Source organism: Hemibagrus wyckioides, linkage group LG15, assembly GCF_019097595.1.
Source record: "Hemibagrus wyckioides isolate EC202008001 linkage group LG15, SWU_Hwy_1.0, whole genome shotgun sequence".
Lineage (NCBI taxonomy): Eukaryota > Metazoa > Chordata > Actinopteri > Siluriformes > Bagridae > Hemibagrus > Hemibagrus wyckioides.
In genome coordinates this window covers 13717501-13744358 of record NC_080724.1, presented here as the reverse complement: position 1 = coordinate 13744358, position 26858 = coordinate 13717501, and the positions used below count along the sequence as shown (strand labels likewise).

The 26858-nt window shown below is 42.1% G+C and overlaps 4 protein-coding genes across 8 annotated transcripts in view; 3 read left to right on the top strand and 1 right to left on the bottom strand.

The window, feature by feature from the left end:
- The first annotated feature begins 472 nt into the window (after window positions 1-472).
- On the top strand, window positions 473-8677 carry LOC131365553 (uncharacterized). The gene is made up of 12 exons (XM_058409182.1): window positions 473-627; window positions 1849-2234; window positions 2424-2485; window positions 2578-2680; window positions 2816-2901; window positions 3285-3385; window positions 3754-3824; window positions 3962-4069; window positions 4167-4237; window positions 6164-6281; window positions 6425-6589; window positions 6681-8677. The coding sequence occupies exons 2-12, from the start codon at window positions 1857-1859 to the stop codon at window positions 8349-8351; spliced, it is 2934 nt and encodes a 977-aa protein (XP_058265165.1). The 5' UTR covers window positions 473-627; window positions 1849-1856; the 3' UTR covers window positions 8352-8677.
- Window positions 8678-8822: 145 nt separating this feature from the next.
- On the bottom strand, window positions 8823-14951 carry asgr1a (asialoglycoprotein receptor 1a). 2 transcript variants are annotated; one of them, XM_058409179.1, is made up of 9 exons: window positions 14839-14949; window positions 14440-14539; window positions 14107-14217; window positions 13919-14023; window positions 12409-12480; window positions 12244-12318; window positions 9818-9969; window positions 9502-9611; window positions 8823-9273 (listed from the first exon to the last, which is right to left on the bottom strand). In XM_058409179.1, the coding sequence occupies exons 2-9, from the start codon at window positions 14513-14515 to the stop codon at window positions 9120-9122; spliced, it is 855 nt and encodes a 284-aa protein (XP_058265162.1). In that variant the 5' UTR covers window positions 14516-14539; window positions 14839-14949; the 3' UTR covers window positions 8823-9119. The 2 variants fall into 2 exon arrangements, with proteins under 2 accessions (XP_058265162.1, XP_058265163.1); XM_058409180.1 differs by lacking the exon at window positions 14107-14217 and having other exon boundaries at window positions 14839-14951.
- Window positions 14952-17566: 2615 nt separating this feature from the next.
- On the top strand, window positions 17567-24820 carry plod3 (procollagen-lysine, 2-oxoglutarate 5-dioxygenase 3). The gene is made up of 18 exons (XM_058410085.1): window positions 17567-17812; window positions 18224-18315; window positions 18425-18561; window positions 19941-20104; window positions 20276-20388; window positions 21272-21335; window positions 21405-21502; window positions 21613-21714; window positions 21821-21952; window positions 22110-22231; window positions 22390-22494; window positions 22759-22884; window positions 23030-23171; window positions 23345-23458; window positions 23581-23757; window positions 23866-24012; window positions 24093-24218; window positions 24323-24820. The coding sequence occupies exons 1-18, from the start codon at window positions 17737-17739 to the stop codon at window positions 24476-24478; spliced, it is 2193 nt and encodes a 730-aa protein (XP_058266068.1). The 5' UTR covers window positions 17567-17736; the 3' UTR covers window positions 24479-24820.
- A 591-nt stretch (window positions 24821-25411) lies between these two features.
- gltpd2a (glycolipid transfer protein domain containing 2a) overlaps window positions 25412-26858 on the top strand; it is a 7915-nt gene continuing 6468 nt past the window's right edge. Inside the window, exon 1 of one of the 4 annotated variants that reach the window (XM_058410088.1) lies at window positions 25412-25445. The gene's annotated coding sequence lies outside the window, so the exon portion shown is untranslated. Of the gene's footprint in view, window positions 25446-25474; window positions 25571-26858 lie in introns of those variants that run through there. The other 3 variants (XM_058410087.1, XM_058410089.1, XM_058410090.1) reach the window with 3 other exon arrangements.

Genomic DNA, 26858 nt, shown 5'->3' with positions numbered 1-26858 from the left:
TCCTACCCCAGTCTTCCCTTTAGATTTTCTTTTGGTGCATTTAGACTGCACCATTACATTTATAATATATCACTGAAATAAAGTTTAATAAATCACTTTTTTTTTAGCTTTAATATCCCCTGGGATGCTAATAAAAACAGCTACAATGTTATCTGATTTGTATTATACACCTTTGGCATACATTGAAAAGCACACAGACACACACATACACTAATACATGGAGGTAGACTTGTTTTGTTTTTGTTGTTTACTTTGTTTGTCTGTTTTGTTGTTGTTTTTTGTTAACAGCAGCTTCACCATGACATCATTCAGACATTATTAAGGCTTCAACATGGCCTCCTAAACTTTAGAATCAAACTGAACACCAATCCTATTAGAACACAGTTACCACAAAAACAAATATACAGAGGCAGGGTGTAACAGGCATGTTATCAGTGTAAAGCATGCACATGCACGCACACACACACACACACACACACACACACGTACTAGCCAAATGGCTAGTAAAGTTATTGAATTCACAAACTCTCTCACACATGATCCGCTTTCCTCAACACACTCCCCTGTGTGTCTGACACCATTCTTACACTATAAGTCAGAGAAGTATCTGCGGCATTGCCTCTAAAGGTAAGTTGAAATTTGCGCATTTTTATTACTTATGAATTAGAGTTGAGTACAGTTAAATCTGACTGTGAAACAAGGAAACACAAATTCGACAAGGAAACACAAATTTCTTATGATTTATGTGAGTCTGAGTGTAACAATGTTCCATCATCAAAATTAATATCAGTACTATCAGTCTGTAAAACAAGTGCAGTAAGAAAATGAAAATAAAATATTAATAAACAGAATAGTGCATGCTAGAACCTTGAACTGAAATACGGGTGATAAGGTTTCATGTTAATGTGTAAATGTGATACAGAGGCTCAAATGTGGGTCTACATTAGTGTTTAATTACGTACACAGGACCAGTGGTGTATAAGAGGCACTGTGTATGGAAGTATGTGGTGATTTGCACGTCTCTTCAGGATATGGCTCTTTATTTAATACACACAGTAACATTCAGTAACAACTGCAACTGACTGTACATGACTGTAGAAAGGACATTGTTCATAATCACACTCTGGTGTTTAGAATAATTTATAATCACACTCTCTGGTGTCACCCAAATGAGGATGGGTTCCTCTCAAGGTTTCTTCCTCATACCATCTAAGGGAGTTTTTCCTTGCCACAGTCTCCACAGGCTTGTTCACTAGGGATGATTTTGTCTAACATCTAGGACATTTGTACTTTGTTTATTATGTTCTGTAAAGCTGCTTTGAGACAATGTGCATTATCAAAAGCGCTATACAAATAACATTGAATTGAAATGAATTGAATATTTACTGTATCAAAGCTGCTCCAGCTCAGATGTAGGATGGGAACTTGAGTAATCTATATAAATCAATAAAACTTTCATTAATCCATGGTCAAAAGTGAATGACAAAGTGCAAACATTACATTTTTGCATAGGACTTTTACCATGAGACATTGTCTCAAAGCAGCTTTACTGAAATTCAGATCTCTCCTGAGCAAACCAAAGGCAATAGTGGTGAGGAAAAACTCCCTGAGGACAAAATCTTTAGAGGAAATCAGTGATTTAAAAGAGAACCATTGTTTTTCGGTGACACCAGATTATTAGAAATGATTACAATACACAGGTGTAGAAGAGTCCTGACAAGTGAAATAAAACCTAAATCAACTCTGTGATGAGTCTGAATCAGCATAACTGTAAGCCTGTTGTGTATGTGTGTGTGTGTGTGTGTGTGTGTTCATTTTCTGACAATCTTTATTTGATAATTCAAACAGTTTATGTGATGAGCAGCACCTCAGCAGCCAATACGGAGCAGGACAAAAAAGAGGGAGCCGGAGTCATAATGTCCCCATCAACTTTTGACCATGACACCATCGTCACCCCGCCCCCTCCTGTTCCGCCCCCACCCCTGCCAATGGTAAACATTCAAAGGAGGCGTAGAATTAGGAGTTTTTACTGGAAGCCAATTCCAGAGGAACGCGTTCAACAGCGAGGAGCACCCAACTTGTGGACACTTGCAAATCATTCTGATAAACACAAATTTCAGATCGATATCAAGAGTGTCGAGGACCTGTTTGGACTGAACGACAGACACACAGTAGCCACAGCTAGCAGCAAGACCAGTCGAGTGCACAGCGGTTTGTCTGAGCAGAACAAAGAGGTGGAGAATTCTCACTGGTCAATAATCACCTGACAAAAGCTTGTTTCATTGACATTAACATTACTAATTTTATTAAAAATTACTGAGTCATGTGCTGCTTTTATATCTGTGTGTGTCTAATAATAATAACTGTTATTGTCATAATCATGATGATTTATTTACTAATTTTGTGTTTTTATATGTGCTCAGATTAGCATCCTTGACCCTAAAAGGAGTATGAATGTAGCGATTTTCCTTAAATGTTTTAAAAAGTAAGTATTTTTAGGTTATATAGTTAGAGATACAGACAGACAGCCAATCAGACAGACCTACTTTATTCTCTTGTTTGTGTCACTTTTCTCAGATCCATTCAGTCTCTCATTGATGACATTGTCCATGGAAACAGTGAGGTGTTTGGAGCAGAACGACTGAGAGAACTGAACAAACTACTGCCAGACACACACGAGGTGAAAGATGAACACACACACACACACACACACATATACACACACATACACACACAAAACAGTATGAGTAACAGAGCTGAACTGTAAATTGTGTGTGTGTGTGTGTTCATGCATTCCTTTAAATCTGTATTACAGGTGGAAAAGCTGCATTCATATAAAGGGGATAAAACTAATTTAAACACTGTGGACTCCTTTATGTACCAGCTTACACTCTTACCCAGGTAAAGACACTCACACACACTGGATTCCAGTGTGTTTATATCAGTGATTGGTGTTTGAATTAGAGGTTATATGGACTATTGAGCAAATACTCTGACTAGTGGTCATTGTGGGGATGTTGACAAGTCAGGGGATGTTAACACCAGATGAAAACTTCTTTTCAAATGCTTCAAATGCTACTGAGTTGAACATGGCATTAAAACCTCCAAGACTTTGCTATAGATCTTGCATCTTCCAGCTATTATTAAGCTTTAAGGATTTTCCACACCATGCTGCTCTCTCAGTTATTCAGCGCTTTCTGCTGAGCTGCTAGCTCATCCACACACGAGAGGTTTAACATCTTGTATGTCCTTAGAAAGAGTAACATATACTGTTTATTTATTAGGTTTGATCTGCGAGTAGAAGCCATGCTTCTGAAGGAGGAGTTTTCGGCTTTATGCTCATCACTGAAACAAGATGTGTTCATTATCCGCTCTGCCATCAAAGGTGCTTCTCGATCAGTGTTTCATTTTTACTAATTTATCAAATCCCCCATTTATTTTTCTAATATTTGCATCATGGAAATTCACTATCCATTAACATATAAATACATAACAAATAAATAAATAAATACTAATTATTAAAGTACCAGCTGAAACTGAAGTTGTGCTTGATATTAATTTGTTAAATACTGTTAAACAATAAGACAGATGTTTTTGAACACATCATTTTATACTTATATTTGTGTATAGAAAATGTAAATGTATATTGATTAATATATTTTATATATTATATATATTTTATATATTTTATATATTATATATATATATATTTATATATTAATTTTATATATATTGCACTGTTTCATTTTACAGAGCTGCTGAGTTGTGTGGAGCTTCACTCAGTCCTTCACCTGGTGCTGGAAGCTGGAAACATCATAAACACTGTAAGATCCCTAATATTATGACTTTTATTTCATTTCTTATTGCTTTAATCAAATCAATATTTTAACCCTTGTACATTTGTTAATACAGATTAGTAGCCTTTTTTCTGTGTTTGTGTGTGTGTGTGTTTTGCTCTCAGGATGGTTATGGTGGAAATGCTGTGGGTTTTAAACTATCCTCACTTCTGTCTCTGGCGGAAACCAAATCCAATAAACCAGGAATGAACCTGCTGCACTTTGTTGCTCTGGTTGGTCAAAAACTGTGTAGCTGGTGGCTTGTATGTGTGTGTCAGTTTATCTGTCTGTCTTTAACTTTACCATGTCACTGTGTTCTTCTGTCTGCAGGAAGCCAAGAAGAAAGATGACCAGCTGCTCAAATTTCCTGAAAAGCTCCAGTATGTCGAGAGCGCAGCACGGTGAGGATGTCCCTGCAGCAGAAACTAAAATAATAATAATAATAATAATCTTATGAAAATATGGACAAACCCCTAACCCAGAAGACTTTAATGAACACTATAGCAAATAATCCAAAACACAGGGCACAGTCAAAATCCACATAATCGGGCGATCAGCTAACAGAAATGAACAGGCTAGGGCGAGAACTCATAAATCTAGGAAACAGAAACGAAAGTCAAAAACCCCTCTAAGTTGCAAGGTGGGGGCTCCATGAATCAGACTTGTTTGTTCAGCACATCCCACAGATGCCTGATTGGATTGAGATCTGGGGAATTTGGGGGCCAAGTCAACACCTCAAACTGGTTGTTGTGCTCATCATCTGAACTATTTTTGCTTTGTGGCACAGTGCATTATCCTGCTGAAAAAGGACACAGTCATCATGGAATACCGATTCCATGAAAGGGTGTACATGGTCTGCAACAATGCTTAGGTAGGTGGTACATGTCCATGGATGGCAAGACCCGATGTTTCCCAGTAGACCATTGCCCAAAGCAGGACACTGCCTCCTCCGGCCTCTGTCTTCTTTCCATAGTGCATCCTGATGCCATGTGTTCCCCTGGACACACACCCACCCGGCCATCCACATGATGTAAAATAAAAACATGATTCATCAGACTAGGCCACCTTCTTCCATTGCTCTGATTGTTCTGATGCTCATGTGCCCATTGTTGGCACTTTCGGCAGTGCACAGGGGTCAACATAGGCATGCTGACTGGTCTATGCAGCCCCATACACAACAAACTGCAATGCACTGTGTATTCTGACACCTTTCTATCAGATCCAGCATTAACTTCTTCAGCAATTTGAGCAACAGTAGATTGTCTGTTGGATCGGATCACACGGGCCAGCCTTCACTCCCCACATGTATCAATGAGCCTTGACCGTCCATGACCCTGTCGCTGGTTCACAACTGTTCCTTCCTTGGACCACTTTTGATAGACACTGACCACTGCAGACCGGAAACACCCCACAAGAGCTGCAGTTTAGTAGATGCTCTGATCCAGTCGTCTAGCCATCATAATTTGGCCCTCGTCAAACTGTACACAAAATGTTCACTTGCTGCCTAATATATCCCACCCACTAACAAGTTCAATGATGAGAAGATAATCCGTGTTATTCCCGTCACCTGTTAGTGGTCATAATGTTATGGCTGATCAGTATATAATATGATGTTCCTGCTTAGAAACATACACACACGTTACACACCAGCTCAGGGTTAGGGTTATGGAGGGTGAAAATGTCTGGTATTATGTCATAAGGGAAAAAAGATTCAGGACTAATGGAGCATTTTTTCTGAATAGCAAAGTTGACTTTTTTCGGCAGGAAAATAAATGACTGGTAGATAATCAGCCAGTTTAACTTCATTGGGGAGTTTGTATTGTTACCCAATTGTAATGCTGTAGAGCTAGAGAACTCATGATAGCCATTAGTCAATAATGGAAGGTGCTAGAGGGTTTTCTCTGTAGTTTTATATAACAACCTCTGAAATATCTGAGGACAGAGAATGATTTGAACCTCTGATCGGTTGATCTGTGACTTTGTATCTAGCATGCTAATAATCGGATTCATTCCAAACTTTCTGACAGGCTAGAGAACAAAATATAGAAAGAATAGAAAAACCAAAATACAGACTTCAGAAACTGAACTTCCATAGTTTTGTAGTCTACACTATATTTTACCTAGCAAGCTTAACCTTATCCTCTGTAGCATGATCCATGAATTCTAATTGTTACTAAACTTATTACTAAACCATAAACCTTAATTACTACAAACCCTAAATACTAGTTAAAATTACAACTAATACCTAATGGTGAAAAGCAGTATTCTAGTGCAAAAAGATCCAACACACCCCTCACCAGTGCCTTTCTGCTCCCTTCTGCCCCCAGGGTGAGTGTGGACAGTTTGAATGTTGAGTTGGACAATCTGAACAGGAGACTAGAAACCTTACAGCAGAACATCCAGAAGGATACACAACTACTGCAGCAACTACACACCTTCCTACAGGTGTGTGGGTGTGTGTGTGTGAGAGAGACAGAGAGAGAGAGAGAGAGAGAGAGAGAGAGAATGTGTGCTTTATCAATCATCTCAATGAAGTCAGTATTTGTCATTCTGGGTAGAAAATATGTGTGTGTGTGTGTGTGTTGTAGTGTGCAGCTGTTTCTCTAAAGGAAGTCAGTGCCTGTCATTCTCTGTTAATGACTGAAGGAGAACAGATGATTGAGTTCTTTTGTGAAGACACAGAGACCTTCAAATTGGATGAGTGCTTCTACATTTTCTCCCATTTCTGCTCCAAATTCACTAAAGCAGTACAGGTACACACACACACAGACACAGACACACACACACAGACACACACACACACATATATATACATAAAGACAAACATTATTCTTCTCTGTCTAGGAGAATGTGGAGCGTGCAATGAGGGCAGCGTCTCAACTGAAACGGGTGAAAGCTGGCAAGGGAAATCAGCCTTCCTGGGCAGGACAACATTGGGCAGGCAGTGTCTTGGGGTCCAGGTGCAGCAGTGAAATTGATGTTCGGACAGCTGTGAAGTGGGAGGGGCTTATAGAGCTCCTTATTTCTCAACCCCCCAGCTTCCACAGTTCTTTGGGGGGGTATGGCCTCCATCGCCCACGACATCGGTTCAGTGACGGCAACATGAATATAACGGAGACACACTCACCATCAGACACACAGTCTCACTCAGCATCCACGCCTGTCCAGGTGGAAACCCACACACTGTTTCCTGAACTGCAAAACTTTCCCTTTAAAACTTTATCTCTTGGTCACCGTGGCAATGACCCCACTGAGATATCGAGCAGTGTTGTAACAAATATTGAGTTTCCATACCATGACACTGGCATCAAAAACCCAGACAAGAACAGACACATGGCGATGACCTCTGCCCCTGCAAAGGCAAGGTTAGAGGTTGATGCCGAATTAGTTTTAGGGATGAAGTCAGAGGTGGGATTAGGGGTGGTGTCAGAGGTGGGATTAGGGGTGGTGTCAGAGGTGGGATTAGCGGTGGAATCAGAGGTGGGATTAGGGGTGGTGTCAGAGGTGGGATTAGCGGTGGAATCAGAGGTGGGATTAGGGGTGGTGTCAGAGGTGGGATTAGGGGTGGAATCAGAGGTGGGATTAGGGGTGGTGTCGGAGGTGGGATTAGGGGTGGAATCAGAGGTGGGATTAGGGGTGGAATCAGAGGTGGGATTAGAGGTGGAGTCAGAAGTGGATAAACCTACAGATCTGATAAACAAACACTATGAGAAACAGAATGAGGAAGTAAACAGTAATATAGGTCTTAAACACAAGCTCATCATCTCTCCAACTGCTGATAAAACTAATGCTTCCTGTCGCAACCCGCCAGAATTGAAAACCACCAGGAAGTCCACCAATCAGGAATTAGACTGCAAAACTAACAAAATAACCAATAGATCAAATAAGACTCCATGTAAAAGTGTGCAATCATTCAGAAAAATGCCGGTGAAAAAATCGATCGTTTCTCCTGATCCCTCCCCCTCTTCATCGTCACTGAAACCCCGCCCCCGTAATCCTATACAAACTCCGACTCAAAATGACAAACAAAGTATGAGGAAAGTTATTTCTGTTAGCAGTACTAAGCCCCGCCCAATCACACACTCTCAGAGTGTTAAAATCCTGGCCCCAACTACATCTACCTCTTCACACACAACTACACCAGTGCACACCAGCCCCACTCCCAAGGCGTCCTCCATTCAGAAATCAATGGTGAAGAAACCCATGATTCACCAGAAATCTGCACCCAAAGAGAAGCTATGTAGATTTACAAATCTACCAACTCAGGAAAGTCATACCAATACCCACAAAACCCTGCCCCACTTTGCTTGCAGCACCGTGAGCTTCACCACTCGCAGTCCTGTCACCACCAGTAACGTCCCTCTCAGCCAGAAGGATGTGTCCACTACTCCGAAAAATTCTCCACAGAATCACACAGCACCCCACAGAGCAAGCCATCTGAGCACACCCAGTAGATCAGCTAGTAAAGATGTAAAAAATGTAAAGGTCAAACCTGTACGTCCGGCCTGGAGGTAGACATCTTTAAAAATTTATTCATTTGAATTAAACTAAATTTTGAAAAACTTAATAAAATAAACTGAACTAAATTCAGTAAAGATGTTGTGTGTTTTTGTGTGTGTGTGTGTGTGTGTGTGGTATTAAACAGTTCAGTAAAAGTTTTGGACTTATTTCTTCTAGATGAGATGAAGAAAATTCGGATATATTTTGACGTTTGAACAAATTTGTCGGGTTTGTGTATTAAGCTGAAGCTGGAGATACACATTCACACACAGAGAGACAATTTCATCTAAAAGGTGTCATGGGGAGGGGGGTTCAGTACTGCTTACACATCAAGTCTCACTTCACATATCAAATGATTGTATGGTTCCTGTTGCTGAAGAACAGAGCAGAAGAGAGTGAGACATGCCTCTATCTATCCAGAGTAAAGCTCATTCAGGAGTCTTACAGAGATGAAGCTGAAAATTAGGAGTGTCTTGGACAACCTAGTATAATGCCTTCTCTGATTTAATCGGAACATACACAAGTCATATACACAATTAAATCCAATGATGTTAGGATGGACATTCAGAATAGAACTACATTTTAACATGAATCTTTAACATAATCACCAATGAAACTGAATCTTAAAGTAAATAATCATTTCGAATATTTAAAGCATGAGTGTGCCTCCTTGTGGTCACTGGTGGGATTGAGCAGTTTATAAGCAGTTTATTAGCTCTTAGCTAATTCCCATTCAAAGTGAGTGTCTGTGTTGTATTAGGGTTAGGGTTAGGGTTAGGGTTCTCACACTGTGTATGCATGTGATTTGCAAACAAAACGGTAATTTCGAGAGCAGTGATCATCGTTATATCGTCCATCATTGTGGAAGTGTGCACAGTCTTCTCCTCCACCCAGACCATGTAATTGCCAGTTATCAGGCTGACCAGGCTTCCATTCTCTATACACAGACACAGACACACACACACACACACACACATACATAGTGATGTATCATTCATGAATAATCTGGCTCTCTTAGTTTAACTTTCAGTGTCATCTCACATATATATAAGTTTTTCCTTAAATAACAAAAGGCTTGCAAAATGATTCCCGAATTCGGATCAGTAACACACTTCTACTGAATTATGTCAGAATTCCCATAAATAACACACAAACACACACTCACCTGCGGTCCATCTGGTACGGTGTTCCATCTAGCCACTCCCACTCTCCTGTTCTCTCATCACTCAGACCAAGCCAGTAAAAAAAAGGCATGGTGTTCTTTATCACAAACTCCTACACACACACACACACACACACACACAGAGACACTACCAATCAGTAGTGAAGTAATAACACTGCGTGTTTTCATTTATTATTTTGCATTATTATATTTTGCTTATTATGATTGTTATCATGTCTCTTTCACTCTCACTGAAGCAGCTCGAGAGTTATTTTAGCTAAAAGAGTCATATTAGCATATTTTGACAAGAAACACTAACCCTCTCCTCTTTGCTCTTCAGGATCAGTAGTTCTGCTTTCATGCTTACACACATGTCTCGAGCTTCATTCCATGACTTTCCATCATCAGAAAAATAATAACAGTTTGAAAAGAAAAGCTGCCAATCTGATGGACAACACTGCTGCTGGGTGTCTACAAACACACACACACACACACACACAGTTATTCATCTTAAAGCAGATAACTCAGTAATCACTGTAATGGATTCAGAGATTATAATGAAACTAGTGTAGTGATAACTGTGAGAAGTGTGTAGTGATGAGTGTGTTGTGAGGAGTGTTTAGTGATTAGAGTGAGGAGTGTGTTGTGAGGAGTGTGTTGTGAGGAGTGTGTTGTGAGGAGTGTGCTGTGAGGAGTGTGTTGTGAGGAGTGTGCTGTGAGGAGTGTGCTGTGAGGAGTGTGCTGTGAGGAGTGTGTTGTGATTAGTGTGATGAGTGTGTTGTGAGGAGTGTGCTGTGAGGAGTGTGCTGTGAGGAGTGTGTTGTGATTAGTGTGATGAGTGTGTTGTGAGGAGTGTATTGTGAGGAGTGTGTTGTGAGGAGTGTTTTGTGAGGAGTGTGCTGTGAGGAGTGTGTTGTGAGAAGTGTGCTGTGAGGAGTGTGCTGTGAGGAGTGTGTTGTGAGGAGTGTTTTGTGAGGAGTGTGCTGTGAGGAGTGTGTTGTGAGGAGTGTGCTGTGAGGAGTGTGCTGTGAGGAGTGTTTTGTGAGGAGTGTGCTGTGAGGAGTGTGCTGTGAGGAGTGTGCTGTGAGGAGTGTTTTGTGAGGAGTGTGCTGTGAGGAGTGTGCTGTGAGGAGTGTGCTGTGAGGAGTGTGCTGTGAGGAGTGTTTTGTGAGGAGTGTGCTGTGAGGAGTGTGTTGTGAGGAGTGTGCTGTGAGGAGTGTGAGGAGTGTGCTGTGAGGAGTGTGAGGAGTGTGCTGTGAGGAGTGTGCTGTGAGGAGTGTGCTGTGAGGAGTGTGCTGTGAGGAGTGTGCTGTGAGGAGTGTGCTGTGAGGAGTGTGAGGAGTGTGCTGTGAGGAGTGTGCTGTGAGGAGTGTGAGGAGTGTGCTGTGAGGAGTGTGCTGTGAGGAGTGTGAGGAGTGTGCTGTGAGGAGTGTGCTGTGAGGAGTGTGCTGTGAGGAGTGTGTTGTGAGGAGTGTGCTGTGAGGAGTGTGAGGAGTGTGCTGTGAGGAGTGTGCTGTGAGGAGTGTGAGGAGTGTGCTGTGAGGAGTGTGCTGTGAGGAGTGTGTTGTGAGGAGTGTGCTGTGAGGAGTGTGTTGTGAGGAGTGTGCTGTGAGGAGTGTGTTGTGAGGAGTGTGCTGTGAGGAGTGTGCTGTGAGGAGTGTGAGGAGTGTGCTGTGAGGAGTGTGCTGTGAGGAGTGTTTTGTGAGGAGTGTGCTGTGAGGAGTGTGTTGTGAGAAGTGTGCTGTGAGGAGTGTGCTGTGAGGAGTGTTTTGTGAGGAGTGTGCTGTGAGGAGTGTGTTGTGAGGAGTGTTTTGTGAGGAGTGTGCTGTGAGGAGTGTGTTGTGAGGAGTGTGTTGTGAGGAGTGTGCTGTGAGGAGTGTGCTGTGAGGAGTGTGTTGTGAGGAGTGTGCTGTGAGGAGTGTGCTGTGAGGAGTGTGTTGTGAGGAGTGTTTTGTGAGGAGTGTTTTGTGAGGAGTGTGCTGTGAGGAGTGTGCTGTGAGGAGTGTGTTGTGAGGAGTGTGTTGTGAGGAGTGTGCTGTGAGGAGTGTGCTGTGAGGAGTGTGCTGTGAGGAGTGTGTTGTGAGGAGTGTGTTGTGAGGAGTGTGCTGTGAGGAGTGTGTTGTGAGGAGTGTGCTGTGAGGAGTGTGCTGTGAGGAGTGTGTTGTGAGGAGTGTGCTGTGAGGAGTGTGCTGTGAGGAGTGTGTTGTGAGGAGTGTGCTGTGAGGAGTGTGCTGTGAGGAGTGTTTTGTGAGGAGTGTGCTGTGAGGAGTGTGTTGTGAGAAGTGTTTTGTGAGGAGTGTAAGGAGTATAGTTAAGGTATAGTGTTAAGGTAAAGGATATAGCGTACAGGGTATAGTGTAAAGGGTGTAGAGTACACAGTATAGGGTATATTGTATAGGCTTCAGTGTACAAGATCGTAATGTCGTAATCACCTAGTTTATAGGGTATTGTGTACAGGGTGTTATGTATAGGTTAGGGTGAATAGCCTAAAGACTGCACTTGCTAACACAACTTTCATTCATTAATGAGTTAATAAAGTTACAGGTTAGTAAAGGTTATAGTTTACGGTGTATGAGATATAGTGTACTGGTTATAGTGTACAGTGTATAGTATATGGGGTATAAGGTATAGAGTACAGAATATAGGGTGGAGTTTTTAGGCTACAGTGTACAGTATATAGGACAAATATTACCTTTGTGTTTGAGATTTAAATGATCAGATTTCATTATGCTCGTTTTCACTCACTGTTGTTTTGGAGAGTGTTGAAGCGACATTTCAGATGAGTTACAGCTTCCTGGATGTTGTCTACCTTAGTGATGACTAAAACACACAAATACACACACACATACACACACGTACTTGAAAACATATCTTCTTGTTGTATTAATAGATTGATTGTAAACTACTTACCGTCTTGGGCCTGAGTTTGCAGTCTGTTCAAGTTGAGTCTCAGTCTATTAACACTCTGAACAACATCAGCTCCTAACACACACACACACACACCATATAAGAGAACACTAAAATTAAACACTTAATTCACATGTTGGATCTCGATAAACAAAATATTCAAGTTGAAAATATTTACTTATATACATTGTGTAATTTGTTGAGAACAAAATGATGTAACAATGGTTAATGAAAATCAAGAACATCAACCCTATGAATTCTGGATTCAAAATCACACCAAACAAATTTGTAAAACAGTTCAATTTCAGGCTGATTTAAGTCCTTCATCATTAAAAACTCATAATGTAAGTCAGTAGTGTTTTTGCCCCCATGTGCCTGCATGCATGCCCCACAACATCTGGGCTTGCTCCTGATGAAATGGCGTATGGCATCCTTGGGGAACTCCTCCCAGACTTGGATCATAGCATCAGTGAGCTCCTTGACAGTTCTCAATTGGATGCAGGTTTTGGAACATGAGCACCAATCAATGGTATCAATGCTTATCCAGAAACTGCCTACATAGTCTGGCCACATGAGACCAGGCATTGTCATGCACCAGAGGAACCCAAGGCCCACTGCACCAGGGTAAGTTCTGCATTAAGCAGTATAAGTAAAGTCTTACCTAACAGCAGTAAGTTACCATACCATTGTCTGGCATATGGAGGTCTGTGCGACCCTCCAAAGACAGTCTTCCTCAGACCATCACTGACCCATCTCCAAACTGGTCATGCTGGATGCTGTTGCAGGCAGCATAATGATCCCCAGACCCTTTCACCTCTGTTACATGCTCAGTGTGAGCCTGCAATGATTTGTAAAGAAAATGGGGCACCAACGTGGACCTACATTAACATTTGCTGCATTTGGCAGATCAAGAACAATGTAAAAAAAAAAAAGCTTTGGACCCGCAAATTCGGGTGTTCTCGTGCCAGTGCCAGTTGAGCTGCCCAGTGCTAGCTGTGAGCACAGGTCCCACTAGAGCATGTCACCCTCATGGAGTTATATCGAAAACATGCACACCAGTAGCCTGCTGGAGGTCATTGTGTAGGTCACTGCCCCCGCAGGCTTGTACTGTAGGCACTAAGCATGGTGGATGCACCACTTCATCTGCTTCTCTTCTTACCCTGATGCACCCATCACTCTGGAACTGGATAAATCTGGACTCAGCAGAACACAACACCATTTCCCACTGCTCCATAGTCCAATCTTTATGCTCCGTAGAAAATAATTTTTTTCAGAGTAGCCTCAGTGATAATGGTTTGCTTAAGGCTACACAGCTGTTTAGTCCCAATCCCTCGAGTTCTTTTGGAAGATAATGGTTCTACTCTCCACAGGTTTAACAGTAGCGTCAGCAATCTCCTTGCTTGATGCAGGCCAATAATTGACCCTTCTGAAACAGTATCGACTTTTCCATGACTCATTGCATCAGTCAGGTTTATATATATATATATATGTGTGTGGGTGTGTGTTGTCTCACCGTGGTTTTCCAGCTGCTGGATCTTGTTTATGAGTGTCACTAAAGACTGACTCAAATTCTTCACATCACCTTCTACAGCTGAGATCCTCCTGTCCACATTCATCTCTACACACACATACACACAGGTGTAAGCAGATGGATGCGTGTAGTTGTGTGTGTGTGTGTGTGTGTGTGTGTGTTTCACTTACTGGTTAAAGAGATGGAGATGATAATTACCAGCAGCAGAATGGCAAAAACAATGAACACACACACACACCATCGAGAGCGAACAGGGGAAGCTGCAATCATGCTGAAGCGCTCTAACTCACACACACACACACACACACACACACACACATAGCCACCTGAGCCATGAACTGCTCTTGATGCTGCCATCAGGCAGATTCTTAGACTCTCAGAATCAGATTATAAAAGCATAAGCATTCCAAGAATTTCACTGTATATAAATGCTTAAAGCACTCTTTATGCACAAGACAATAAACATTAAACATAATCTTAAAAATTGAAACACACACACACACCTTTCCTCCAGAAAGCAGTGTTGTCTCTGGTGTCATTGAAGTCATCATGCTCTTCATTATATGAAGTGTCTCTCATTATTAGAGTTACACACACAAAAACCTGTTCAAAAAAACAAACAAAACAACATTAAAAAAAAATAACAGCAGGCGATTATAAGACTATAGAGTAATGTGTGTGTGTGTGTGTGTCCAATACAACTATACTACTACTACTACTACTACTACTACTACTACTACTACTAATAATAATAATAATAATAATAATAATAATAATAATAATAATTAGTAGTAGTAGTAGTATGAATGAAATACATGCAGTAGAGTGTTTTTCAATAAGAAACTCTAAAACTAAAATCACTAAAAAATCTCCACACTGAAATATTGAACACCTTCACTTACCTCTACATAACAATCAGATCATCTAGTGCAGTGTGCTTATGTGCATGTGTGTATGCACTTCTATCTGTACTTTGAGCTGTGTGTTTGTGTGTGTGTGTGTGTGTGTGTGTGCACAGCATATTTACTTTGTTGAAACAGTCAAAGATGTGGCAGGATTCACTAATAAATACCCCAACAGATTACAAATATGGCTATATTTAATCAATTATCAATAAAAATGTATTTGATTTTGTAGGAAGGGATTACAAGAGATATGCTCATTGATTTCAGACATTTTTTTTTCACTTGGATTGCATGTCTGAACCCTAGCTAGAGCTTTGTTTCACACATACTGCCCACACTCAGAGGACAGCACCATCTACCTTCTTCCACTTACACAAACTCAGGGGTGCCTCCCACCCCCCACCCCTGACCAAGGGGACACGGAAAATAGCAAATTTAGCCAAAGAACAGTATAAATCTTACAAACTCACAATGAACATTAAGTCTAAATTCAGTCTGGTGTTATTATGGTAACACAATTCACACAAACTAAAACACAGCCTGCATTCCAAACCACTTCCTGCTCCCTGGATAAGTGCATTACATGTTAATATTGCCTTCCCCATTCTATCTAGTAGTAGAGGAAGTGATGGGACTTGACCCCTGTTTCAATTCCGGTCTGTTTAAACAGCTGTGCTAAATCTCCACCTTCTGTCCCAGCAGTTCACTGCCTCTGAGAAAGAGAGAGAGAGAGAGAGAGAGAGAGAAACAAAGAAACAACCAGTGGGCCTCATTATTATTATTATTATTATTATTATTATTATTATTATTATTATCATCTTTTTTGTGTACTTATTTGTTTGCTATTATTATTATTGTTATTACTGTTGTTGTTGTTATTTTTATTATTATTATTAGTTTGTTTATTTTGTTCCTTTTCCTCACTTTCTTGATCTTTTGATGCTCACTATTGACAGTAAAGTTCAACATTTAGTTACCAGAATTGTAGACACTACAGCCATATCAGTAAACTGCCAGTAAAGCTCAGTGAATTAAACTGAGAAAGACCCTGCACTGGCTTGCTGTCTACAGAAAAAAGTGTGAAAATGAAAGTACTGTGCAAACTATTTTCATATCTCTGCATCTCAGAGGCAATATATATATACAGCTCCGGAAAAAATAAATAAATAAGACACCACTGCAAAATAATTAGCTTCTTATGTTTTTTCTTACAGGTGCATGTATTGGTGAGATGAACAGTTTTGTTTCATTTTTTGTGAACTGCTGACAATATTTCTCCTAAATTCAAAATATAACTATTGTTATTTAGAGTGTATATTTAAAGGAAATGACAACACATCAAAATAACCCTAGATCATGCAGTATTTGCAGAGCTTTAATAACTCAAATAAAACAAAATGCAAGTAATTTGTAAACAAATTGTGTCAATGCTTTGGCTAAATAACTAAGAGTTTTTCACATTGCTGTTGGGTATATATATACTAATCAGGCATAACATTATGACCACTGGCAGGTGAGGTGAATAACACTGATTATCTCCTCATCATGGCACCTGTCAGTGGGTGGGATATATTAGGCAGCAAGTAAACAAGGAATCCTCAAAGTTGATGTGTTAGAAGCAGGAAAAATGGACAAGTGTAAGGATTTGAGTGAGTTTGACAAGGGCCAAATTGTGATGGCTAGACGACTGGATCAGAGCATCTCCAAAACTGCAGCTCTTGTGGGGTGTTCCCGGTCTGCAGTGGTCAGTATCTGTCAAAAGTGGTCCAAGGAAGTAACAGTGGTGAACCGGCGACAGGGTCATGGACGGCCAAGGATCATTGATGCATGTGTGGAGTGAAGGCTGGACCGTGTGATCCAATCCAACAGACAAGCTACTGTTGCTCAAATTGCTGAAGAAGTTAATGCTGGTTCTGATAGGAAGGTGTCAGAATACACAGTGCATTGCAGTTTCTTGCGTAAGCCCATGCTGACCCCTGTGCACCATCGAAAAATGATGCACAAAGCAAAAATAGTTCAGGAATGGTTGGATGAGCACAATGAGTTTGAGGTGTTGACTTGGTCTCCAAAATTCCCGAGATCTATGAAGGCCCCACCTCGCAAATTACAGGACTTAAAGGATCTGCTACTAACATCTTGGTTCCAGATATCACAGCACACCCAGGGATCTAGTGGAGTCCATGCCTCGACTGGTCAGGGCTGTTTTTGGGGACCAACACAATATTAGACTGGTGGTCATAATGTTACGGCTGATCACAATTTATATAAAAAATATGGCCTGATAGGTTAGGATTCGCATTTTCCTTCCAGTGCCTGTGCATTGGTGACTGTCCCTCTGTCTCACTGTTCTCGGTTACACGGAACACACTTTTCCCCGCCCTTTGCAGACACACATATATATGAATAGTCCTTCGTTGTCCCCCACCTTCCAGTTAAAATAGCAGGGGTGTGACAGCTCGTGAGATTCCTAACATGGCCCCACGCACACCCGGGCTCTGACGGCAGTAACACGTGGCACACCGGGGCTCCGTCAGCTCTCGCGAACTTTCTCTAGCTCCGGGACAGGGAATTTTGGGGAGGAAAAAGGAAACCCCATTTGTCCGACTCTGGTTGGCTGAGCTTTCGACAATCTCACGTCTCGGTGCTGTGATTGGTTTTAGTCCCGGAAGTGGGATTTGTCCTTTTGCGCTCCCCCTTTCTGTTTTTCTCCTACACTTCAGTCTGACTTTAATATCTCTATCTGCAGAAAAGCGAGAGACTTTTACTGCCGGAACCGAACTACATCGAATTGTACCGCCCGTGCCCGACTGTGCGCGTGAAACCTCTCTCTGTCTCTGCCTCTGTCTCTCTTTCCCTCTTTCTCTCTCTCTCTGTGTAAAAGAGGGGAGAGAGAGGATGGAGGTCCGGTTCCTCCCGGTGTTCATGATTCTGCTGCTGCAGTCAGTAACGGAAGGAGCTCGAGCTAAAGCAGGTAACATTAAAACTGGAGGCATTCGACTCCCACAAGTGTGTGTGTGTGTGTGTGTGTGTGTGTGTGTGTGTGTATAATGTTTCGTTGGTGGGAGAAAGATCCGCAGTTAAATTATGTATTTGTTTGCTGAAATATTGAACGTCACAATTGTGTGTGTGTGTGTGTGTGTGTGTGTGTACACGTACTTGTGAGTGTCTGTGTGTGCGCGCGCTAGAGAGAGAGAGAGAGGAATCAGTTTTTAGTAAAACAGTAAAGTGAATAAAGTGACACTGAATATTTAACTTGTTTCACTACAAACATGGGCGTAGTACAGTCAGAACCCTTTATATTACACTACACTGAGAAAGACAAAACAAAAATGAAATACTTGTGTGTGTGTGTGTGTGTGTGTGTGTGTGTGTGTGTGTGTAGATGATCTGTTGATTATCACCGCTGCGACTGAAGAAACAGATGGCTTTAAGAGATTCATGAGAACGGCTAAAGAATTCAACTACACTGTGAAGGTTTGTTCCCTCCCACTCCATCCTCATCATCATCCCTCTTCCTCTCCATCACTCCTCTATCACCCCATCATTACTGCTCTGTAATAGTGTCCTGTGTGTGTGTGTGTAGGTGCTGGGTCTGGGTGAAGAATGGAGAGGAGGTGATGTTGCTAAAACTGTAGGAGGAGGACAGAAGGTTCGCTGGCTGAAGAAGGAAATGCAGAAATACAAAGATAAACAGGACATGGTCATCCTCTTCGTGGACAGGTGTGTGTGCGCGAGTGAGTGTGTGTGCGCGAGTGAGTGTGTGTGCGCGAGTGAGTGTGTGTGCGCGAGTGTGTGTTTGCGAGGTCCTACACACTATACACACTCCACAGTACATACTCCACAGTACACACTCCTCACTACACACTCTACACACGCCTCACTACACACTCTACACACTCCACACTACACACTCCTCTCTACACACTACACACTCCTCTCTACACACTACACACTCCTCTCTACACACTCCACACTACACACTCCTCTCTACACACTACACATTCCTCTCTACACACTCCACACTACACACTCCTCTCTACACACTACACACTCCTCTCTACACACTCCACACTACACACTCCACACTACACACTCCTCTCTACACACTCCTCTCTACACACTACACACTCCACACTACACACTCCTCTCTACACACTACACACTCCTCTCTACACACTACACACTCCACACTACACACTCCTCTCTACACACTCCACACTACACATTCCTCTCTACACACTCCACACTACACACTCCTCTCTACACACTCCACACTCCTCTCTACACACTCCACACTCCACACTCCTCTCTACACACTCCACACTACACACTCCTCTCTACACACTCCACACTCCTCTCTACACACTCCACACTACACACTCCTCTCTACACACTACACACTCCACACTACACATTCCTCTCTACACACTACACACTCCTCTCTACACACTCCTCTCTACACACTACACACTCCTCTCTACACACTACACACTCCTCTCTACACACTACACACTCTACACAACACACTCCTCTCTACACACTCCACACTCCTCTCTACACACTCCACACTCCTCTCTACACACTCCACACTCCACACTCCTCTCTACACACTCCACACTACACACTCCACACAACACACTCCTCTCTACACACTCCACACTACACACTCCACACTACACACTCCTCTCTACACACTACACACTCCTCTCTACACACTACACACTCCACACTACACACTCCTCTCTACACACTCCACACAACACACTCCTCTCTACACACTACACACTCCACACAACACACTCCTCTCTACACACTGCACACGTTCCTCTCTACACACTACACATTCCTCTCTACACACTCCACACTACACTCTCTACACTACACTCTCCACACTACACTCTCCACACTACACTCTCTACACTACACTCCACACACCTCACTACACACTGAGTAAATTCCTCAGTAAAGTGGTATAATGTCCTGTAGATGACACCTTAAACAGCTTGCCTGCATTTACGGCATTTGGCAGGCGCCCTTATTCAGGGCGACTTACGTTAATCTGCATGTAGTGAGGCTGATGAAGTTTGTTCTTTCCACAGTTATGATGTAATCCTGGCGGCTGGTCCTGACGAGCTGCTGCTGAAGTTTTCTCGCTTAAAGCATCGTGTTGTTTTCTCTGCTGAGGGATTCTGCTGGCCTGATCAGCGCCTAGCTTCCAAATATCCTGAAGTACATACTGGCAAACGCTACCTCAACTCTGGAGGTGTGTGTGTGTGTGTCTTATTTCTAATACATTTACGGTCATATATAACACCAGTAGTAATGATATAAATAATTCTAACAACAGTAGGGTAGGCTGCTTATTAATTGTGATGGTTGTTTTTTCTACTTGCTGTTGAATCGTGTGTGTGTGTGTGTGTGTGTGTGTTTGTAGGTTTTATTGGTTATGCTCCAGAGATCTACACTCTAGTTCAGCAATGGAAATACAAAGATAATGATGATGATCAGCTTTTCTACACACGCATCTACCTGAACAAGGAGCAGAGGGTGTGTATGAGAGCGTGTGTATGTATTAAAGTGTGCATTAAAGTGAGCGTGTGTGTTTTTGAGCATGTGTGTAAGCATATGCATGTAAGCGTGAGCATGCATGTGTGTGCATGTATGCGTGAGCATGAGTGTAAGCATGCGTGTATGCGTGCATGTAAGCGTGAGTGTGTATGAGTATTTGTGGCTGTAAGCCTGTGTGTGTGTATGTAAGCGGGGGCGTGTGCGCATGTAAGCATGGACGTGTGTGTGTGTGAACGTGCGTGTGAGTGTGTGCGTGTAAGCTTGTGTAAGCGTGAAAGCTTGAGCATGTGAGTGTGTAAGCATGTGCGTATAAGTGTGAGCATGTGTGAGAGCGTGTGAGTTTGTGCGTGTAAGCATGAAAGCTTAAGCATGTATGTGAGCGTGTGTGTGTAAGCGTGTGCGTGTAAGAGTGAGCGTGTGTGTGTGTAAGTGTGAGCATGTGTGCATGTGTAAACATGTATGTATAAGCATGAGCATGTAAGTGTGAGCATGTAAGTGTGAGTGTGTGTGTGTAAGTGTGAGCGTTTGTGTGAGCATGTGTGTAAGTGTGAGCATGTAAGCGTGTGTGTGTAAGTGTAAGCGTGTGTGTGTGCTGAGTGTGAGCTTTTGTGTAAGTGTGAGCTTTTGTGTAAGTGTGAGCTTTTGTGTAAGTGTGAGCTTTTGTGTAAGTGTGAGCGTTTGTGTAAGTGTGAGTGCGTGTGTGAGCGTGTGTGCATGTGTGTAAGTGTAAGCATGTGAGTGTGTGTGTGAGTGTGTGTGTTGAAATCAGAGCATTTGTGTAAAATTAAATTCCTTGTTTCTTTTTCTTCCACATGTATAAACGGAAAGAGACGTCACTTATTTCTCTCTCTGTTTTTCTCAGACAAAGTATAACATGACCTTGGATCATAAATCACGGATTTTCCAGAACCTTAACGGTGCCATTGGTGAGAAAACACACACACACACACACACACACACAGCTGATGTATATTGAAACTGTATGTGTGTTTTAGAGGAAGTCGTTCTGAAGTTTGAGAAATCTCGAGTTCGAGCCCGAAATGTCGCCTATGACACGCTTCCTGTTGTTATCCATGGTAACGGCCCAACTAAGGTAAACAAGCCATCCATCTAAACACACACACAAACATTCCCTCGACTACTCATGGATGGACTTACAATCTGTAACCACTGTGCTCATGTTGTGTGTGTGTGTGTGTGTAGCTCCAGTTGAATTATCTGGGTAATTATGTGCCATCAGCGTGGACATACGAGCGAGGATGTGGTGTGTGTGATGACGACTTGTTGTACTTCAATGACGTACCGGTCAGTAATCATCACATCATCAGGACAGACACTGCCGGACCTTTTATTAGCCTAAGTGATTTGTATCATATTAATTCACGTGTTCATTTTTTTTTGTTCTTTACAGGATGAAGAGATGCCACAGGTTCTCATCGCTGTGTTTATCGAACAACCAACACCATTTATTGAGGAGTTTCTGGAGCGACTGACCACTATAAACTACCCTCACACACGCCTAAGACTGTTCTTACACAACAACGTACGTCCCTTTTGTACACAGCACCACATGTACTGTACACAATTAAATGGACAAGTATTGGCACGCAGAAATAACGTGTGTGTGTGTGTGTGTGTGTGTGTGTGTGTGTGTGTGTGTGTGTGTGTGTGTGTGTGTGTGTGTGTGTGTGTGTGTGAAGGTGGTGTATCATGAGCAGCATGTGCAGCGCTTCTGGATGAAACATCGTGCTCTGTTCCCTAATGCTCGTATTGTTGGACCTGAAGAGAACTTGCAACACCCCCAGGCTAGAACCATGGCAGTGTAAGACACACACACACACACAGATATACTTATCTTTAAATGTGGAATCATTTGTTTGAATAATTTGAGTCGGATTGTTGTTTTTAAATTTGGCTGCATTCACTTGTTTGTGTAAGTGTTTAACAGGTTTTCTCTGTGTGTGTGTGTGTGTGTGTTAGGGAGATGTGTAAGAGTGACCCTACCTGTGATTACTACTTCAGCATGGACAGTGAAGTGGCTCTGATCAACCCAGACATTTTGCGCATCCTCATCGAAGAAAACAAGTATGACAAATGGAGCTCATTCTCTTTCTCGGTCTTTTACTCACACACACACACACACACACACAGTGAGCTATACAGTCACAGACCCAGACTGAAACCCTGAGTCTAATCCTCCCAGCTCCTAATCCACACATATTTAGACTGCATTAGTGTTCACAGAGGTGTAGAATTCACAGATACTGAAACACATGCTCATTTTTTTGACTGAATGGTGTTGAAAGGGTTACTGCAGTCTGTCTCTCTCTCTCTCCCTCTCTCTCTCAGGCCTGTGATTGCCCCGATGTTATCTCGTCATGGTAAACTCTGGTCTAATTTTTGGGGAGCTCTGAGTCCTGAAGGTTTTTATTCTCGCTCTGAAGATTACATCGACATTGTACAGGGAAAAAGAGTGTGAGTTAATCTGTGCAAGAGAGTGTGTGCGCGCGAGAGTGTGTACGCGCGCGAAAGTGCGAGTCTGTCAGTCATGTGCTGTTTTGGTTTACGTATATATTTTGTACTAACCAACACTGTGCCTGTCTGTCTGTCTGTCTGTCAGTGGAGTGTGGAATGTTCCATATATAACTCAGGTGTATTTGATACGTGGTGAAGTTCTTCGTACTCGCCTTTCCCACGTGTCTCTCTACCAGGAGGAAGGTTTGGACCCAGACATGGTGTTCTGCAGAGCAGTTCGGGACCAGGTGTGTGTGTGTGTGTGTGTGTGTGTTTTGTGTGTGTGTGAGAGAGAGAGAGAGAGAGAGTAGAAACTGATTTTGAGGATTTGTGCTGTAACAGCTTGCATGGGTATCATACAAATGATGGATTATCTGGCAAAGACTATTTTTTTATTCTGTGTGTGTGTGTGTGTGTGTAGGGTGTGTTTATGTTTGTGACCAATAGGGATGAGTTTGGCCGATTGATCTCCACCAACAACTACAACATCAGCCGACTGCATCCTGACATGTGGCAGATATTTGACAACCCCATGGTAAATTCACACACACACACACAATTTTATTCACCCTCTGATATTTATGTCCCCATAATTGACTTTATGTTTCTTGGCCAATGTGTGTGTGTGTGTGTGTGTGTGTGTGTGTGTGTGTGTAGGACTGGAGGGAGAAGTATATCCATGAGAATTACTCTCAGATCTTTGAGAGTGACGTGGATGTGATAGAACAGCCGTGTCCAGATGTTTACTGGTTTCCTGCATTTTCACACAAGATGTGTGACGATCTTGTTGAGACCATGGAGCACTTCGGAGAGTGGTCTGGGGGCAAACATGAGGTGTGTGTCTTTGTGTGTGTGTGCATTGTTCTGTATGAGTTATTCTCACTATATATGAGCTCATATGAACTGCTGTGAGTTAACAGACAGCGTGTGTGTGTTTTTCAGGATGAGAGGTTATCAGGTGGATATGAAAACGTCCCCACTGTTGATATTCACATGAATCAGATTCAGTTTGAGAAAGAGTGGCTGAAATTCCTGAAAGAGTACATCGCTCCCGTCACTGAGAAACTTTACCCAGGATATTATGCAAAGGTACACACACACACACACACACACACACACACATACATACACGTACACATTACCAAGCTATGCATGTGTGTGGTTTTCAGGCAAAAGCTGCGATGAATTTTGTTGTCCGTTATCGTCCTGATGAACAACCATCACTCCGCCCTCATCACGACTCCTCAACATTCACCATCAACATTGCTCTCAACAGTAAGGGGAAAGACTATGAGGTATGCACACACACACACACACACACACACTCCATAGGTACAGTGCTGCAGTTCTAATGATACTTATTTTATTGTGTGTGTGTGTGTGTGTGTGTTTGTTTCAGGGAGGAGGCTGCAGGTTCCTGCGTTATGACTGCAGAATCGAAGCTCCCAGAAAAGGCTGGTCTTTAATGCACCCAGGACGTTTAACACACTACCATGAGGGTCTGCCTACAACCAAGGGCACTCGATACATCATGGTCTCATTTGTAGACCCCTAACACTGTGTGTGTATGTGTGTGTGTGTGTGTGTGTGTGTGTTTTCACTGTGATTAAACACTCTTATCTTGTGCCTTCTGGTATAGTGAGACTGGGTTTGTCTTGAAAACTTTGACAATAATTTTCTACAACCTTTTATTGAGTACAACATGTAAAGCTTGTCTTTTTTTTTATTTCAATGCAACGTTTTTACCTCTTGTGGCCTTTTAGTTTTATTTTATACAAAGCCAGATGTAGAGTTTAAACTAGTTTTGTGTCAAGCAAGTTTGCTATCAGCTTTGTACAAAGTGCTTTAAGTTATTTTATTGTGTACATGACAAATAAAAGCTGATTAAAGTTCGCAATCTTATTTTTCATTAAAAGAAACATCTTTCACTCAGTAGCTCACTGTGACTCTGGTCATCTGTTACAGGACAACTGAAAGCATTTGTGTTGGTGAGTGAGTGTTTAGTCTTACTGTTCCCTCTGGCTTCAGTATAGCACCTTTACGATGGACATTGTCTCAAAGCAGCAGAAGGGAATATATATCATTTGTATGTGTGTGTATATATAAAATTATACACAGAACTAAATAATGTCCTTTCTACAACAGCAGCAACCGATGGCCCATGAGGAACTATTGGGTCAGTGTAGTTTCTGAGTACATCCTTGTCACAAGCTGACCGATGTAACGGCAGATCCGTAATGGTGTGATAGTCCCCAAGTCCACATGAGCTCTGATCAGAGCTTTAGGAACAATTCTCTGCTGTTACTCTGAGCATGATGTTTACTTGTGCACCTTTACCCAGCTTTTAGTCACCTGTAATATAAATGCAGTGTGTGAGGTGAATTATGAGAGTGAAGAGTGTATAGTGAGTGAGTACAGTGTGTGTGTATAGTGCGCATGTGTAGTGTACAATTAGCGGTTTTATTTGTTTATGGTTGGAGTCCTTCCTGCTCTTTGCATCTGGACTTTGGAGCCATAAACAGGTAAATAATTAATGCAGTTCTCTGTCAGTCAGCAGAATTGTTGTTCTATGGGTGTGTGTGTGTGTGTTTCCTGAGTTTTGAGCAGGATGGTCAGTTGGTATTGATCAGTGATCAAGCATTAGCAGGTATGTTAGCCCTTTTGTTGTGGATAATTTTGGGAAAAGTGCATTTGGAGTGTAAAGGGTGTTGTGTGTGTGTGTGTGTGTGGGTGGGTGGGTGTGCACTGTGGGGTCTGTGATTGGAGTGTGTAGTATGTGTTTAGAGTTTGGGGGGTGATGGGGGGGGGGAACTTTGGAGCATGTGTAGTGTGTGAAGGGTGAAGGGTTTGGTTAGAGTTTTTGTGGTGTGTGTACAGTGTGATGAACATAGAGCGTGTGTGTGATGTATAGAGTGTGTGTGAATGTAGTGTGTCTGTGATGTGTAGTGTGTGTGTGTGATGTATAGGTTGTGTGTGAATGTAGTGTGTGTGATGTATAGGTTGTGTGTGAATGTAGTGTGTCTGTGATGTGTAGTGTGTGTGTGTGTGATGTATAGATTGTGTGTGAATGTAGTGTGTGTGTGTGTGTGTGTGTGTGTGATGTATAGATTGTGTGTGAATAGTGTGTGTGTGATGTATAGATTGTGTGTGAATGTAGTGTGTGTGTGATGTATAGATTGTGTGTGAATGTAGTGTGTGTGTGTGATGTATAGATTGTGTGTGAATGTAGTGTGTGTGATGTATAGATTGTGTGTGTGATGTATAGGTTGTGTGTGAATGTAGTGTGTGTGTGTGATGTATAGATTGTGTGTGAATGTAGTGTGTGTGTGTGAATGTAGTATGTGTGTGTGAATGTAGTGTGTGTGTGATGTATAGATTGTGTGTGAATGTAGTGTGTGTGTGTGTGATGTATAGATTGTGTGTGAATGTAGTGTGTGTGTGATGTATAAATTGTGGGTGAATGTAGTGTGTGTGTGATGTATAGATTGTGTGTGAATGTAGTGTGTGTGTGTGTGTGTGATGTATAGATTGTGTGTGAATGTAGTGTGTGTGTGTGTGTGTGATGTATAGATTGTGTATGAATGTAGTGTGTGTGTGTGATGTATAGATTGTGTGTGAATGTAGTGTGTGTGTGATGTATAGATTGTGTGTGAATGTAGTGTGTGTGTGTGTGTGTGATGTATAGATTGTGTGTGAATGTAGTGTGTGTGTGTGATGTATAGATTGTGTGTGAATGTAGTGTGTGTGTGATGTATAGATTGTGTGTGAATGTAGTGTGTGTGTGAATGTAGTATGTGTGTGTGAATGTAGTGTGTGTGATGTATAGATTGTGTGTGAATGTAGTGTGTGTGTGTGTGTGATGTATAGATTGTGTGTGAATGTAGTGTGTGTGTGATGTATAGATTGTGTGTGAATGTAGTGTGTGTGTGTGATGT

Bases quoted from the DNA above. Each gene is read 5' to 3' on its own strand.
- LOC131365553 (XM_058409182.1), top strand. From the start codon at position 1,857: ATGAGCAGCACCTCAGCAGCCAATACGGAGCAGGACAAAAAAGAGGGA. The intron at 6,282-6,424 runs GTGTGTGGGTGT...TGTGTGTTGTAG, and splicing joins AACTACACACCTTCCTACAG to TGTGCAGCTGTTTCTCTAAA. The intron at 6,590-6,680 runs GTACACACACAC...TTCTCTGTCTAG, and splicing joins AATTCACTAAAGCAGTACAG to GAGAATGTGGAGCGTGCAAT.
- asgr1a (XM_058409179.1), bottom strand. From the start codon at position 14,515: ATGAGAGACACTTCATATAATGAAGAGCATGATGACTTCAATGACACC. The intron at 14,024-14,106 runs GTAAGTGAAACA...ATGTGTGTGTAG, and splicing joins CATCTCCATCTCTTTAACCA to AGATGAATGTGGACAGGAGG. The intron at 12,481-13,918 runs GTGAGACAACAC...TGTGTGTGTTAG, and splicing joins CCAGCAGCTGGAAAACCACG to GAGCTGATGTTGTTCAGAGT.
- plod3 (XM_058410085.1), top strand. From the start codon at position 17,737: ATGGAGGTCCGGTTCCTCCCGGTGTTCATGATTCTGCTGCTGCAGTCA. The intron at 22,885-23,029 runs GTGAGTTAATCT...TCTGTCTGTCAG, and splicing joins ATTGTACAGGGAAAAAGAGT to TGGAGTGTGGAATGTTCCAT. The intron at 23,459-23,580 runs GTAAATTCACAC...GTGTGTGTGTAG, and splicing joins AGATATTTGACAACCCCATG to GACTGGAGGGAGAAGTATAT.